The sequence below is a fragment of the Psammomys obesus genome, unplaced genomic scaffold (assembly GCF_907164565.1).
Source record: "Psammomys obesus unplaced genomic scaffold, mPsaObe1.curated_primary_1811, whole genome shotgun sequence".
Taxonomy (NCBI): Eukaryota; Metazoa; Chordata; class Mammalia; order Rodentia; family Muridae; genus Psammomys; species Psammomys obesus.
The window spans coordinates 14756718-14773395 of record NW_026595981.1 but is presented as its reverse complement, the minus strand read 5'-3'; the positions used below and the strand labels follow the sequence as shown (position 1 = coordinate 14773395).

General features: G+C 42.2%; 1 protein-coding gene and 1 pseudogene across 3 annotated transcripts in view; both read right to left on the bottom strand.

The window, feature by feature from the left end:
* Window positions 1-1778: 1778 nt before the first annotated feature.
* Mmd (monocyte to macrophage differentiation associated) overlaps window positions 1779-16678 on the bottom strand; it is a 27367-nt gene continuing 12467 nt past the window's right edge. For 2 of the 3 annotated variants that reach the window (XM_055620140.1, XM_055620141.1), the window contains exons 4-7: window positions 15335-15409; window positions 13703-13804; window positions 12261-12330; window positions 1779-3687 (exon numbers count right to left, since the gene is read on the bottom strand). In XM_055620140.1, the coding sequence (XP_055476115.1) occupies window positions 3487-3687; window positions 12261-12330; window positions 13703-13804; window positions 15335-15409 (448 nt within the window). In that variant the 3' untranslated portion in view covers window positions 1779-3486. Of the gene's footprint in view, window positions 3688-3859; window positions 3964-12260; window positions 12331-13702; window positions 13805-15334; window positions 15410-16678 lie in introns of all 3 variants that reach the window. The other variant, XR_008721592.1, reaches the window with a different exon arrangement.
* On the bottom strand, window positions 6616-7250 carry LOC129685966 (40S ribosomal protein S18-like; annotated as a pseudogene).

Genomic DNA, 16678 nt, shown 5'->3' with positions numbered 1-16678 from the left:
AGTTCAAATTCTTTTATTTTGCTCACACTAGTCATGCCGTGGTGGCACGTGGCCAAAGCAAGGCTTTGGAGGTGGACTGACCTGGTTCCTTTCCTTGACATAGGATGAAGCAGCCTTCTCTCTCTTACTGCCCAAAATATAGAGTGGGGCTAGGGGTCTAGCTCAGTGGCAAAACACCTGTCCAATGTGTAGGTATTAAGTTTAATCTCCAGCACCAGAAAAAAAAAGTCAACAAAGAACTATACTTAACACTGGAGTTGTGGTTAGGGCTACAGAGTTAGGTCTGACCTAGTCGTTGGCCACACGGTAGCCTTTTATCCGAACCCTAGGATGCATTACATAAGCTAAGCAAACGTTCCCCTAGGTAAAGACATGTCTACAAATGTTTATATAACTTGAGGAGGGAGGAAGAACATGACCCTGTTACAGTTTACTGAAGGCGGACAGCAGTGGCACACACCTTTAATCCCAGCACTCAAGGTGGATCTCTGTGAGTTCATGTGTGTGTATACATATTACACACACACACACACACACACACACACACACACACACACACACATATGTGTACATACACTGAGGAGGGAACAGTGACAGGGGAAATGGGTGGCTTCCCTGGAAACCTGGAGAGGAGTTTCATTTAAGACTGAAAGTGAGGAGCAAGCACTCAGGAGTATACTGCCACGAGCGGGTCGATGGGAGAAGGTGAGAGGAGCCTCTTCAGAGAGCAATCTCTAGAGCACCTCCTTGAACAAATCCCCACTAAAGTCTCTAGACCAATCTCCCAACAAAGGAGAAACCGGACTTCTTATAACCTTTTAGGGGAAGTTTCACATCAAGTGATTTAGTTCAATAACATACGTGACAAAGAGCTTGGAGGAGCCAGGTGCTGGCTAGAACTGTAAATCAAGAGCTACAGCACAGACAGCTTCTTATCTATCTGAGAGAGCTGCCGAGGTGTGAGGTGATCTCCTCAAGCTGTTTTAAAAGTGTTTTAAAGTGACCAGCCATTCTGGTCACACACAGACACACACAGACACACACAGACACACACAGACACACACACACACACACTATTCTATCTCTATCATCTGTCTTCTACTATCATCTATCTATCTATCTATCTATCTATCTATCTATCTATCTATCTATCTATCTATCATGTTTATCATCTGTCTTGTATCTATCATTTACCATCTATCATCATTTATCATCTAAATATCTATATTTTTCTATTTATCATCAATGTATCTATGCACCACAATCTCTGTCTATCTATCTATCTATCTATCTATCTATCTATCTATCTATCTATCCAGCTACCTAATCTAATCTAATCTAATCTAATCTAATCTAATCTAATCCATTCCTCCCCTCCATCCATCTATCTCTCTACCTCTCTATATGATAGGATCTCTTACTATGTAGCTGGAACTAACCTCAAACTTATTGTTTAGCCTGTGCTAGGGTCAAACTCACAGAATCTCTCCTGGCTCTGTTTCCTAACAGCTGAGATTACCAGTAAACATCAGCACACCTGGCAACCAGGCCAAACTGATAACGTGCTGAAGGAAGCTTGAGTTAGCTCCTGCAAGTCAGTATTTAGCAGGCAGATTAGAAAGCTTAAAAGCAAAAGTTTAAAATGAAAGGACCACTTTGTTTTTCTCCACATTCTGATTTTTGTGACACTGTTGCACAAACTAACAGGTGACACTCTTAAGCTCTCAAACACCCAGCACTGCTGTCAGCCATATGCTCCAGACAATGGACTCAACCAGTACAGTAACTCAATAAAGTAACAAGTTTATTCTAATCTACAGCACAAGGCTTTACATACATGTTAGTGGTTTTTGACAGTGTGGCTTATGAGCACTTTCGATGGATCCACAAAAAGTTAATATATGTAAAGGAACATATACACAGTAAAACAACAGGCACCTACATGTTCAGAGTCATGCATATACAGTGGCCTGGCTGGAGTTATCCTTGGGTGTCCTTGCCTATTGAAGAAACCACCAGCAAGTATCAGTGCTTCTGTCGTGTCTCTACAGTTTACCGAAGTCAGAGCCTGAACATACATACAAAATAAACTTTCTTTTAAACTTACAGCTGTACAGCACTTCAATTGATAAAGCATATCTTTAATCTAACAGTTCCATTGAGCAAGCCTACTTCTAGACAAACAGGTTATAATAACCTCTGATCTAAGGGCAAGGCGGCTTCACTTAAACACCAAGAGAGGTTAAAGAAAGCAACTAATACATCGATCTTAATATAAGACACTGAGAGAAAACTAGAAATAATATACAAATACCACTCCACTGAGTCAGCTTAAAACCATGGATCACTGACACGAGTTTCTACCTGTCAATCAAAATGTTTTATACATGGTATGAAAAAAAAATAGTATATTGAGAAATGCAGAGGAAAAGGCAGAGATGTGAATTTATGCATCTAGTCCCACAATTCAAAATGAATATCAAACTGATACAATAAAGTTAAGTGACTGAACTACAATGACTGAAGCATTGGGCACCAACGTGGCAGTACAACGATTCACTATCATTCAGCACGCTCACAAGAAGTGTCTGGCAGATCGCCAACCCAACAATACTATCTCAGGACACACAGGACCCTCCGCTGTGGTAAGAGGCCCTGGAGAAAACATGGCAAAGGCATAGAGTGAAGTTATGTCTTCTGGAAAAGTTGATGATATCAAAATACTTTCTCATCACTGGTGGACCACACCAGGTCAGGTGTTATCAGCCCAAAGCATCCCTGAATTCAGGGTCAGAGATTGGCAGAAAAGTTTGGAAAACTGCAGGTTTTTTTTTTTTTATTGGCAAATTCTCCACACTTAATAAAACCGTCAGAGGAGGTATAATGCTTGTTTGTGGAATGTTGACCGTTTGCTGCAGAGCTTCACATGAATGAGGAACCGTGGGGCGCACTTCATGGAATAGTTTCTTTAAAAATTTACAAAAGAACTTAAGCCTCTTTTCTTTAAAAAATAACCATGTCATGTCAAGATGAAACATGGTAAAAAAGTAGTGTTAAGTTTCCATGATTCTTTACACAGTGAACGGGAAAAGTGATAGAAACAACTTTTGTTTTTCTAAAAAAGGAAGTTGTGTTATTGCACTGACTTTGACATCCTGACCTAGTAATTTAGAAAAAATCACTTAGTTTAAAATCTGTAAAATGAAAATACAAAATTCTGGTTTGTAAACATCAGTTGGCCAAGTCTATCCAGAGTCCTTCATGATCGTGGAATGGAATGAAGAATTAATTCACTACCTTATTTGCTGGCTGTGGGAGGAGAACTCCCGGGCACAGCTTTTATACTTTCACAGTAATTATATTAAAAAAAAATAAATGAAGTCAGTGCAAGTTGCTCATTCTTCTTCTGTGTGCAACGTTCAACTCTCACCCCACTCAAGTGCCTCCGTTGAGATAATACTGATTTCAAGACCTAGCTCGGACTGGTCACAAATGTCGAATAAAGTCCGTGGGACTTCGGTAAAGGTACTTCCAAATGGCATAGTAGTGCACGGCAGCTGCTGTGGCCACAAACAGGTGCCAGATGGCATGGGCAAATGGAATGATGCCATCGCTCTTGAAGAACACAACTCCCAAGCAGTAAATCAAGCCTCCGCAGGCAAGCTCTTGAAGTCCATCCGTGTTATTCTGTCAACAAAGGGGAAGGTTAAAAAAAAAAGAAAGGTTTGATGTTACTCCAATGTGACAAAGTAACAGTCACCATCCTCCCCCTAAAGGCTCCTGGTTTTCTGCACAATCAAGAGTAGGCCGTGAACAACTCACTTTTCTGTAAACACAAAGCAACCGTGAAATGCCTCACCCGCTTGAACCGGAACACCCTTTGGATCTGCAGGCGTGATTTGGCCACGGGACACATTAGAGGCAGCAGAGGACAAAGCGTCAATTCCGCTCGTTTAACTGGGTCTAAGCAGATTGTAATCACAGTCAGCTATGAACTGCCTCCGAGGCACTGTATGCGTGAGCCTCACATTCCAGATTACCCGCTGGAAGCCTCCCCCCACATGTGGCAGGCCCAAGAAACTAGTTTATAATTTACATCTCAGCCAGGCTTGTCACATGCCTTTGACCTTTCTTGCATCATCTATACTGATTGCTCTTTTAGATCTTAGCAGCGTGTATGAATTTAGGGCATTCTGACTGCTGACATGGGGATCCATCATTCATTCTGAGGGATTTCCTAATTTGCCCTGTGCTTCTGTTGTTAAAGCTAAGTCCTGAGTGCTTTAGGTTAAAAGCAAGATTTCTTAAGGCTGCCTTGAGGGTGTCAAAGATCCAGGCCCATCTAAAAAAGTAAACTGTAAAGTGACTTGAATGAGCGAGAAGAAAAAGGAGGTGCTCCTGCAGGAAGCCCTGCAGGGGAGTGAAAAGCCAAGGAGGAGGGTAGCCAGCCTTTGGAAGGGAACAAGAATGTGGATGCCCAAAGACAGCTGGGTGCTAATGCCAGTGGCTTCGGGGCAAGCCATGTGGCCACCAGGTCCCAGGGGCCAAGTCAGGCAAAAGCAAGAGGAAATTCCAGCTCAGCCACCTGCTAGGACGGACGGCCAGGTGTGATGATCAGCCCTATTTTCAACATTCCCATAAACCTCAGGGGTTTGTAGGATTAAAAGATTAGGAAGGAGGCAACTCAAAATGACCTAGACCAGATTTTCCTTATTCTCGGTAAGAAGAGACTTCAGCTAGACTTTAATTAAGACGAACACGCAAACAACAACAACAAAGCTAAAACAAAACAAAACAAAACAAAACAAAACAAAACAAAAAAACTCCAAGCCAATTTGTCATACATATGTATTGCTTCATACAGGTGACAGGACAACCAACACCCACCATACAACATACTGGTGTGTTCATCAGGAGTACTGTTCTAGAAGGACAGGGGCTGCCATAGATTCATAGGGAGAGCAGGAACCCTGAGTGGAAGTACCATTCCTGAAATACCACCTCCTTATTTGGAGGGGAAGAGGCTCTGGAAGGAGGTGAAGAGAGGCCTGACAAAGTCATGTGGCTGGCCAGTGTTCCACTCTGTTCTCAGAGACATCGTGACATGGTTTTTTGCTTGGTCTTGATAGACTCCAGTCCTCTTTGTCCAAACAGGCAAGAGACCAAAACAAACACACCAAACAGTGCTTAAACACATTCTGTTAAGAGACAGCTCCTTAAAACACATCTACCTTGTCAGACTTTCAAGGACGAGAATGGGCTTAATTCTAAAGCCAGCCAAGTGTTTTCTTTGCTTGTACTACCTGACAGACACACCAGGAAGCACTCATCTCTATTTATTCACTTCAATCTTCGAGACCCTAAATTGGGTGCTAGCAATTATCAACAGCATTGAGTGACGAGAAACGGAGAGATTGAGCACTTTTCTCAAGCCCACACAGTTTCCTAGTGTCAGAATTGGGATGTGACCCAAAGAGGTCTGACCTCTGAACTTTCATTCGGGACTGGGGAAATGGGTGCTTTCAAAACAGGGGTTTGTATGACTAATTTTGTGAGGTATACAGATCAGAACGAACAGCCAAAACAAAATGAGTTTGATTACATTAATTACATCTGTCTAACCCTGATGACTCTATAAGGTTCTTTGGTACCTTTTTGCCAATCAATCCTCTTCAGCCACCAAGACAAGTTCTGTTCTTAACCATCACCACAAGGTCTACCCACTCTTTTCAATCATTTATTTTATTTTATTTTTTTAGTGGTTCTTTCACTTAACATAACTTAATTCTTGTCATTTGGGGACTACTATGAATGACACTAATCTTACCTTTATGAGTCTTTTTGCAGATGCATGCTTTCATTTCTGTTAAGTAGCCCACTGAATAATGGGATAAATGTGTCATACAATTTTATTAAAACACTAAAAACTTAAAGAACTACACGTCTGGAGGCAGGCCCTATCATTTCATGCAATACATGTTGGCGGGTCAGAATTTCACTTCGTGGCTTCCTAGCGCAGGTCTCTAATTATAACTGTTCTTTGGGGTATGTTGTGGCGGCTCACTGGGGCTTTAATTTCCATTTTCTTGACCACTAATTATATGCACGTATTTTCAAGGGTTATGGGTTCTTTTGTATTTTTCTTCGCAAGTTTTTCTGTTAAAATTTTGCATCCATCTTTAAAGGACGTCAGGGCTGATTTGGAGGCCCATAGATTGAATATATATTTACCAGGACTCATGCCCTTTATCACAGACACCAGGAAGTGCTTCCAGCCAGACTTACTATCTGTCCATTTTCTTCATATAGTCCTCACAGAAGCAAAAACTTTAAGTTTGAAAAACTGCCCAGCTTGCTTTTTCTTCTCTTATGGTCATTGTTTCTGTGGCTCGCAGAATCTGTGCCTATCCTAAAACCTCCAGGTTTCCTGAAGTTTCTGTTTCCAAGAAATCTTAAGCTTCTTGCTTCATAGCTACGCCTATACGGCAAATGGGGTCTGTGCGTGACATGAAATTGACATTCAGATAGTCAAACCTTTTTCTTGAAAACATTTTCCTTCTTCCATTGAGTTGCGTTCATATATAAATGCCGCTGCTTCCTAAATAAACTATTTATTAACAGAAACTGTCTATGGGCTCACTTCTTCCTGGATATCCTCATGGTACAGGCCCGGCAGCCAGGAGTCCTGGTGTGTTGACCTCAGACAACTGAAGGCCCTAAACATGGCACAGCCCTCTGTGGGCTCCAGTTGTCTTCAGAGGCTCTAGGTCCTCACAGATCTTGATGTTTAGACCGTTGGTCAGAACCTGGCCCTTCCATCTTTCTGCCAGTTCAGGAGCCTGTCTGGCATGTTGTACTGGCCTGGATTCTGCATAATTATGATCATGTGTTCCACCCCATCCTCCCTGAGCTCTCCGGTCCTCTTCGTGAGGTCACTGTCTGCTTTCTTTAGCACCACACAAACACATCTTGAAGGCAGTAACAGCTATTTTCTGCATCCCACTGATGTTAGTGTTGAGTACTCACAGAACGTGCCCAAAGTTCTCAGGGATCACTACAGACACAGCAGTGGCACAAACAGGTGTGAGGCCTCCTTAGGAATAAAGCCGTTACTTTTTATTAATCTCATATCCAACTGCGCTGCTAAACTCACTCTTAATGTCTAGGACTTTTCCGTAGATCCTTGCTTCTATACAATGATGAAGGCCATCTACAGATAAAGTCTGTTTCCTGTTCTTTTCCTTTGTCATGCTTTGTTTCTCTTATCTTGTACTGCATAGCTAGTCCATCAGTTACATGTTGACTAGAAGTAGTGAGGGCATACATTATTGCCTTGTTATCAATCACTGTCTTTCACCAAAAAAGATGGTAGTGGCAATGGCATTTTCTTAAGTGTCTTTTATCAGATATGTGACGTTTTTAAGTTCGCTAAAGCTTTTAAAATTATGGTTGAATATTGAACCTTGTTGAAAGCTTTTTCTTCATCTGTTGAGATAACCAATCTTCTCCACTGGTTCTCACAACATGGCAAACTTCAATGATTGATTTCTAAGTGATGTACCAGCTTTGCATTGCTACAGGAAAATCTAACCTGATGAGATTCTTTTTATATTCTCATGAAACTAGATTTGCTGATATTCTGTTGGAGCCTTTTCTGTTTCATGTTTGAAATATTACTGAAATGTGTGTTTGATTCTCAGGGTAATACTGGCCTTATAAAATGAACTAGGAGTGTCCCAATCCAGTTTTTGTTTGTCTGATTGACTGAGTGCCCTCAGATAGCCTTGGCTGGCTTTCAACCCTTGACCTTTCTTCCTCTACCTCCCAGGCACTGGAAATACAAATATGTCCCACCATACCAAGCTCCATTCCACTTGTGAAAGTTTGTGTAGAAGTATCATTCTGATCCTAAGTATGAAGTTTGCTAGAGTGTATGTAATGAAATGTATGTATGTATGCATGTATGTATGTATGTATGTATTTGTAAGATGCTTCTGGCTATGCTTTAGCTTCCTTAAATATTATAAGGTTGCCAGAACTCAGTTTCTTCTTCAGCCTGTTGCAGGAAAAACTGTTTCAAGAAGCATGTCCACTTCATCTAAGTTGTTGTATTTATTGATAGCAAGTTGTTCACAATATCCCCTTATCATCCTTTCACAGCTGCAGGCTCCATGGTGACATTCCACCATTATGGTATTTATGCTTTCTCTACTTCGGGTTCATTGTTGTCCTGACTGTAGCCTTTTTAAAGAAACAGCTTTTGGTTTCATTGACTTTTCTCTAGTTGTTGATTCCTCTCTCTCTCTCTCCCTCTCCAACAGTGGGAATTGAACCAACACCTACATGCCAAGTAAAGTCTACGCCACTAATCATATCCACAGCCCTTGAACTTCACTGTTAGTTCCTGCAGACTTGACTTCCACTTTCCATCTTAAGATAGGTGTCGACATGACCGATTTTAAAACTTTCTTCTTTCCGATAGTGTTACCTGGAGTTCTTTAAAGAAACAGAACTGTGGGGAGCTGGGGAAGCACAGAGTGAATGTGTGTTCTTGACGGAGGTACAGCCATGTAGAAGACACCAACGCTCATCAAGAGAATTGGAAAAGCCTTGCATGAGGCTCGGACCCAAACACTAGTGTTAGCCATGGACTGACCATCAGGAGTGTGCAAAAACGAGCAACTGCAGCTTCTTCCCTACAGAAGGTTGCAATCTGAGACTGTTCCGCTTTGAGAATTCCTCTCAAGGCTGCCTACCTCCTTCTCATGCTGTACGTAATAAGCTCCCGGAGGTTTTAGGTTACATAACTGGTGTCCTTCCATCAGAATGAGCTCACCTTCCCTGCCAGCTTTTCTGTACACGTGTTTGTGTTTTCTTCATTTCCTCAGCACCCTAGCCAGGTTTCTGGGCCACCCTGCGCAAGTCTAGGGGCCGTCACATGTGTGTGTCTACATGCGGCACAGGTGTGTGCATGCGTGTATACTAATAGACTCTAAGGCACTTAGAGTCAGGACAACAATAATGCAATTATGGAGTAGCAAGCCTGAATTCTGCAGGGGGGCTGGAAGACTGTGGTCCTGGTAATGCTGCTATTGCAACTGGCATCCAAAGGCAGGGTAGGCTCCTTCCTAGGAGGACCTCGATCCTTTTATCTTAAGGCCCTCGGTGGTTGAAGCCCGTCCACATTATAAGGCAGATTCCGTGTCTACTGAATTGAAAGCTAAGGCTACTAACGTACCTTCAGAGCAATTAGGCTGTTAACTGACAAACATCTAGATACCTGGGCCTAGTCAAGTTGACTCCTAAAAGTGACCTGTGCGTTCACAGAGGCATCTAAAGCACCATACCTCCTTCCCAACACTGCTTGGGCTGCAGGTCACAAATTGTCGTGTTGCATCTTTATTACTAGTCAATTCAAAGACCCGAGAGTTTATGTAGAAGTGTGATGTTTAATCTTTAAATATTTGGGGGTTCTCTATCTCTTTTCCTGTGTGTGTGCGGCACTGTTTCAATTCTTTATCAAGATTACTTTATTGTCCAGTTATGCTGTCTTATTTGGATCAGAAGAATCTGTATCCTGACCTATTAGAAGGCAAGGCAATAAGGGAGGAAGCAGTTTGCTAGGGGCATGCCTCTGAAGGGTTTAGCTTGTCCCCGCTCCCTCTTAGCTAGGCTTCTGTCTGCCATGAGGTGAGCCACCCTGCTTTAACATGCACTCCCTCCACAATGCACCTCTCCATGCATGAACCCACAACCAAGAGCCAGGTAACTATGGGGCTGAAGCCTCTGACATGAGCCAGAACAAATCCTCCCTTCCTTCTTTGTTTTATTTTTTGAGCCTTTTTGTCACAGTGATAAAAAAGCAACTGAAACATGGGCAGAGGAGCTTGTCTCTGCGGTGACTCTGGTCACCAGAAAGCTAAAGATGTTTGGCGTCCAGTGTGGCTCCACCAGTTGGGATGGTAGGGACTCCACTGTTCACCCGAATCTGGCACTTCTGGAATCACACAGTAGCTCATCACCTTCAAACGGCTGTTCTCCCTGACGGCTCACAGAATCTTGCTCTGCACAAATCTGGCTTGATGCTTGGCCAAGCGTATTCCTTTATAGATTTCCAGAGGTTTCTCTCAGCAGCTCTCTCCTCCCTAGGTCCCTGCCCCATGAACTCTCTCACAGCTGATTTCTAAGCAGATTGCTGTTCCCTGGGCTCTTTTAGTTGCTATTTGGAAAGTCTACAGGAAAACAATGGGGGAAATGGCGGAATTCAAAGCTTATCTTTGAATTTGGCTTCTCTTCCATTAAGCATCACTTTCCCTCACTACCTGTGCTTAATGCTAAAATGCCAGCTGCTTTAATTTATCATCTAGTTCTACAGCTTTTTGTGGGAGAAGGGTTAAATCTGAGATTCAGGACTCCCCAGCTCAGTGTTCACTCTTATGTAATCCTTTTGATCTGGACTCTGTCTAAAGCCCAGATTACTATCCGTTCTCTGAAGACAGCGGCACACTCCCCGAGGTATGCGATGTTCTCTATTAGTAGCACCTGCCTCATTCTGACCACTTCCTGGTTCCTACTTGTCCTTCTGAATCAGCTTACCTGTCGCTTATTTTAGCACTTCAATCTTATGTTCCCATAGCAACCTGTGTTCCCTCTCCCTGCCCCCCTTCCAGGACATTATAAAACTTTATTACAGTATCCTACTGAACAGAAACTGCCTGTTGGACCCTAAGTTCTATGACATCAGTGGGTGAATTATCCTGCTTCATTTTCATAAACATTAGTCACTGGCTATTATACCACCTATGAAAAGGCCGATAAAAGATTCAGGCTAGTGCAAATACTGGATAAACCTGCTTTTATGACAGCCAGAGGGGATTTACTTGAAATTCTGCTCTAATAATTAGTAACCAATCCACACAGATTTTGCTATTATGGCTCTGGCTGTCCTGAATTGCCCTCTAACGATGTGATAGCAGTGGCCCATTTTCTCACTTCAGTCACATGCCTCCCTCTTCTCATCATGCTCCTGTGCCTTTACCGACTGAATCATATACACACATCTATGAATACACACACACATAGACACCGGTATATGGATTTATCTATGCGATGGTGCCAGGTAATTATTAAAACCATCATCAAGCTCCTATCTCAAGAAAATAGGACTTCTGACATTTTCACAAGCCCTATTTCCTGAAAACTCAGGATCAGGTTTCAGCTCTGAGAGGCATTTTTCTGAGGAGGGTAGGCACTGGGGAGTGGAATTATATTCTAAATGTTGTATGTAGAAACTCAGTAATAAAATATCGGGTGCAATCATGACTCTGGGCAACTGAGGGGGGAAAATGAATTGAAACTAAACAAGCTGGACTAAACAAACTAAACAAGCTAATGGCCAGCACTAAACACAGGGCACCAGAGAACATAAGCCAGGAGCAGCAGAGCTAGATGAGACTGTAATGTACAGTTCTGACTCAAAGTGGCAGATGAACCCAGATTTCTAAATAGTAATTCAACTCGAAAGAGCACTTGACACACTGCACGGGAGAGCCCACTAAAGCTAATGTAACACTTTTATACTAAAGTTTCCAAGTTATTTTCAAGCAAAGTTAGAAGTAATATAACAAACAGAAACAAACAAATAAAAACCCACATTCCTGTCTTAGAAAGAGAGATAATATTACTTAAAAGCAGGTGTAAAAAATTAAAGTGGAACGAACTGGAAACTCCCAATAGGATGCTGAAGCAAATGCTGTTTTGTTTGTCTTAATTTGGAGATATGAACTTTCTGACCTCGAACTACCTTCCTCAGCTGGGGGGAGACTACAGTTGTGGGCCACCACAACCTTCAAAGAGTCTTCTAATTCTTAAGATTTTATGTCAGTAATTCAGGTTTTCTTCACCATAACAAATCCCCAAATAGCCTCTTCTAGAGATTAGACAGCTACACTATTTAACCTGAAATAGCCACTTCTATATAGTCGAATAGTTGGACCAGACTCTTGAAGGGTGATAAGATAGGGGTGGAAAGACCTATCATCCGGAACAAACACAGAGCACACCTAATATACACAGCTCCACCAAGCCTTGGATGGCAGCTAGTGCAGCTCAGTGGCATGGTGCATTATCTACTTATGTTTCTCACCGAAGCCTAGAGTTTATGGATACATCATTGCTCTAAAAGGGAAAACTGCATATTTATCATTACATCAGAATGGGCTTTCGAAGGAAGTAACTAAATTTATAAAGCTGTGTCTCACCATTGATGTCACCACCAAGGCTGGAGAAAATCCCATTGTGAGATAGAAGAAAAGTTCAACCACTTTATACCTGCAGGAACACAAATGGAGTTAGCCACACACTCTGGGAATGCTTAGATCCTGCGCATGCCAGCTTCCCCTCTCTTTATTCTCTTTCAAAAGAAAGAGAAATGTAAGCTTTTAAACTGGAAATGCATTTCCCAGTAGGAGACCATTGAGCCTCTCCCTAACATACCAAACTGGATAACGACGAGGTTTTCTTTTAGGATGGAAGAGGCAGAAACTGACACAGGCTGTCTAGAATGGTTTGCCATCGAAGAGAGTTGTGCACTCTTTCTTCCTTTCCCATCTTCTCGGGTTGGCCCATCAGCAGTCTGTCCAGAGTCAAAAGCCCTTGAAATGTGAAGACAGGTGAAATCCCAGCTTTTTTCAGGGGTGGGTAGCAGCCAGAGCACAGAATGGGTTCTCTGTTTTGTCTCTTTGTTTTACATGTGCATTTCCAGTGTCACCCCATTAGGCTGCATGATATATGAGATCTCCACCCCTAGTGGAGGAAGGGCTACAGACCTTAGTTTACTTGCTATGCGATTGGGAAGGTACAATCCAGGAGCTTGAACCCAAGAATTGAACATTCCTTTGGATTGCTGTGCATTTCATAATACGCTTAGCATTCATTGTGGTCAAAGCCCATTTTGAGTCATAATGTGTGCCATAAGCTCAGCATCAATACATCCACCGGTGTTCCCTTTGTTCGGATCTTGCTTAGACAGCTATGTTGGCAAACGTCGCAAGTGTAGCTTCATGGCATTCCCAGGAGACCTTCTCACAGCAAAGTTCATTTTCTTCTGGCGCTTACATTCTTAATTCTTAAGCATCCAGCTGAAGGTGACGACCTTGAAGTTCTCTTTTGGATCCAAATGGTACATCTCAATACGTCTGTCTCTATTACTCACAATTTTGACTGCAGCTATGAGTAAGGGAAAAAACTGTGTCCCTCATTAGCTTTTTTTTTTTTTTTTCCTCCCCTCAAACACTCTCTGGATTTCTATCCAGGTAAGTTTTGTGCTGTGACACTTAACATCAGTTATCCTCCATCACCATAGAAACTGGAAGAGGGTTATTTTCCTGGTAAGATGTCCGTGAAACAGATGGGGCCTGCTTGCCTTCACATGAGAAACGAGGTCCCTATGGCTCAAAAATGACTCATCACAGTGTCTTTCAGCCTCATCACGACACAAATATGTCATTTATGCCACCGCAGCCTATCCAGCAACAGTGACTACCAAAGGGCGTTAAAGATTTACTAAAAAGCAATATATTTTCTTTTTATGTATTTCTACTATTGTAAAGTACAATCACAAAGGAAATTGCATTGTAACACAGGAACAATTTAGGCAGTTAATTGTTAAACTATCAAATGGAAGTGATTTTTTTTCTCTTACTTTTCATGGTAGAGAAATACATAAATGGTTCCTCCAGCTGCCATGAGCCAGATAAACCAACGCATATGAGAGGCCAGGGGTCCAAGTTCACGGAGATTTAACCTACAAATGTAAATGACAATAAAGGTGTAAATGACAGGAATTCAGAGCCCATGCTCTCCTAGTGACAGCAAACAGAAAACAATAGGATAACAGAAAGACACGGCCTTCAACGCAGCAAGGAAGCATTTGGGAAATCTGGGTGAAATTAATCATTCAAAGAAAAGATTGTTAGTATTGAAAATTAAACATGATTTAAAAATAGCACCAGCTAAAACCAGGCACGCAGGTATGCCTGTCAAGTCTGACTTTCCTTAGCAGGACACACTGAAGCAAAGGCTACTGGCCAGTCATTTTATTACTGACCACAGATTTGGGATGCTGACAAAGCTTCTCGAGAACCCAGAATAAAATCCTGAGCCAGGATCGCATACCCACAGCAGAGACCTAATATACACGTCTCCTTTAGCAACCTTTCCTCTAAGACAGAACATGAGGCAAACTCCTATTGGATGTGCTATGGAATGTGTCCTGCCCCAGTTCAACACAGCATCATGTGCCCTGGTATACTCAGGATGAATATGAAAAAAAAAAAAAAAAAAAAAGTTCCGTTGGGCTAGAACAATAAAATTAACATTCCTAAATGGAAAATTAACTACAGACGTATCGAAAAGTACAGGGGGAACAAACTGCCTACGATACATGTGATTCCTGAGCTCATATTTAATTTTTTTATACGTATTTACTTACTTTAAATTGCTTCACAAAGGCTTTTAAGCATGCTTATTCATATATGAATCAGACCTATAATTTAGCGAGAGGTGCTTGAGAGGCTTTGCACATCTTCTCATTCAAACAGATAATTACATTTCTTTTGAGTGACTGAGCCCGAGTGAGCTGGATTCTAGAGGCCTGCTGCTTCTATTGACTACAGCACTGGATGGCTCAATGGCAAGTTCTCAGTGTTGAAAACTGGGCCAGGTCTTAATTAGAGGGAAAACTAAAGTTTTCTTAATTTCAGCTTTTAAAAGCAACAAAAGGCTGCATTTGACCCATGCCCAGAAGGGCACTAAAAATCAAGACAACTGCCCAGGAGACTAGGTATTTTAAGTAGTTAACTAGTTTGGTTAGTTACTTACTTAGCAGAAGAAATAAGAAATGTGCAGACAGACAGTAGCAACCGGGCTACAGAGTGGGCAGAAACAACGAGCATGAATTTCAAAAAGCAGCTTGCTTTTCCTCATATGTATTTACAGAATTTCCATTTGCTAGATCCAATTTTCAAATATCCTGAAAATCAGCAGAGGTACATGGAAAGAAGATGGAGGGGGAAAGGGACCTGCTAGCCATACCCAAGTCCACAGCACCTCCTCTAAAATAATTCCATGCCAGACAGTCCTTCCAAGTTGTGAGTAATATAACCAGCTAAATAAAATTGGGGTTGAGGAGGGTGGGAGGCCGTGTGCAAATGTGTATGCATTGTGGGAGGGGCACAGTGCATGCAGGAGGGCTGTGGGGCAGGATGGAGAGAGGAAAGGAGTGAGGACTTCCAATCATAGACACGCTTTCCAGAGTACAGGGATTCTATCTCACCATGGAGCGTAGGAAGCAGCAATGAAGAAGTAGATGACCATCCGATCACACATGTGGAAACAATGCTCCACTGTCCTGTTGGGGGAAAGTAAAAAGAGGCAGGCGAACTCGTCAAAACTTTCAGACAGGAAGTATGGGTTATCCGCTCTAGGAGGCTACAGTCTCCATGACTGTTTCCTTTTCTGATGGCATTTGTAACTTGTCCTTCAAGGCCACAGCTCCTCTTTTTGATGACAGGAAGCCACAGTGAATAACTTTGAATTTTTAGGTTGTATACATAACAGACATGAGATGGGGGAGCCCCACAAAGGTCAGGTGATAGGAGACTTTGTTCTGGTGTTTTCCTTTTCTTTTGGAAGATGGAATTCTGTGAGGGCAGGCCACTGCTTGGTTCCTAGCACAGTACAAGGTTCAGTCCAATATAGGGTTAGCCCAGCTAACCCGCCCTGAAAATCCTTTCTTTTCTTTAAGCTTATTTTTTGACAGTTTCATATACACCTTCTGTCATAGTAATTACTCTACCATCTCTTACTGGACTACCCCCCCCCCCGGCCCCTTCCTTCTGCCACAGTGGTTCTCAACATTCCTAATGCTGCGACCCTTCAATACAGTTCCTCTTGTTATGGTGACCCCCAACCATAAAAATTATTTTCATTGCTACTTCACAACTGTAACTTTGCTACTGCTATGAATCATAATGTGAATATCTGATACACAGCCCCTAAGAAAGGGTCGTTCAAACTCCAAAGCGGTTGCAACACAAAGGTTGAAAACCACTGTTCTACCAGGTCTTAATCCCATCTTGATATCTTCTGTTTTTGTTGAGTTCACATTCTTGTTTTCGCACAGAACATTAACAAGCTTCCACTTTAAACATGCCAGGATAGACGGTAAGCGGTAATAAGGGAATGTCAGTAATTTAGGGACAGCAGTAACAAACATAAATGGGACGTATTTGCTCTTGAAAGGGAAACTCCTGCATCTTTAAATTGGCCCAAAATCAAAGTCAGGAAGTGCATGTACAAAGATTCGACCCACTGAGGTTTGACTCAAATGACAAAATGCATCAGAAAGACCCTGTACATTACTGAGGTCATTTAAAATTATAAATGCAGGGGCCTGGAGAGATGGTTCAGCAGTTAAGTGTGCTTACTGCTCTTCTAGGAAGACTGCTTTACTGTTCTTTCTCCCAAAACACCTGTACTTGGTTCCTGGCAGCCATGGTAGCTCACACCCACCTATAACATCAGCTTCAGAGAATTTGATGCCCTCTTCTGGCCTAAACACACACATACACACACACACACACACACACACACACACACACACACACACACACACACA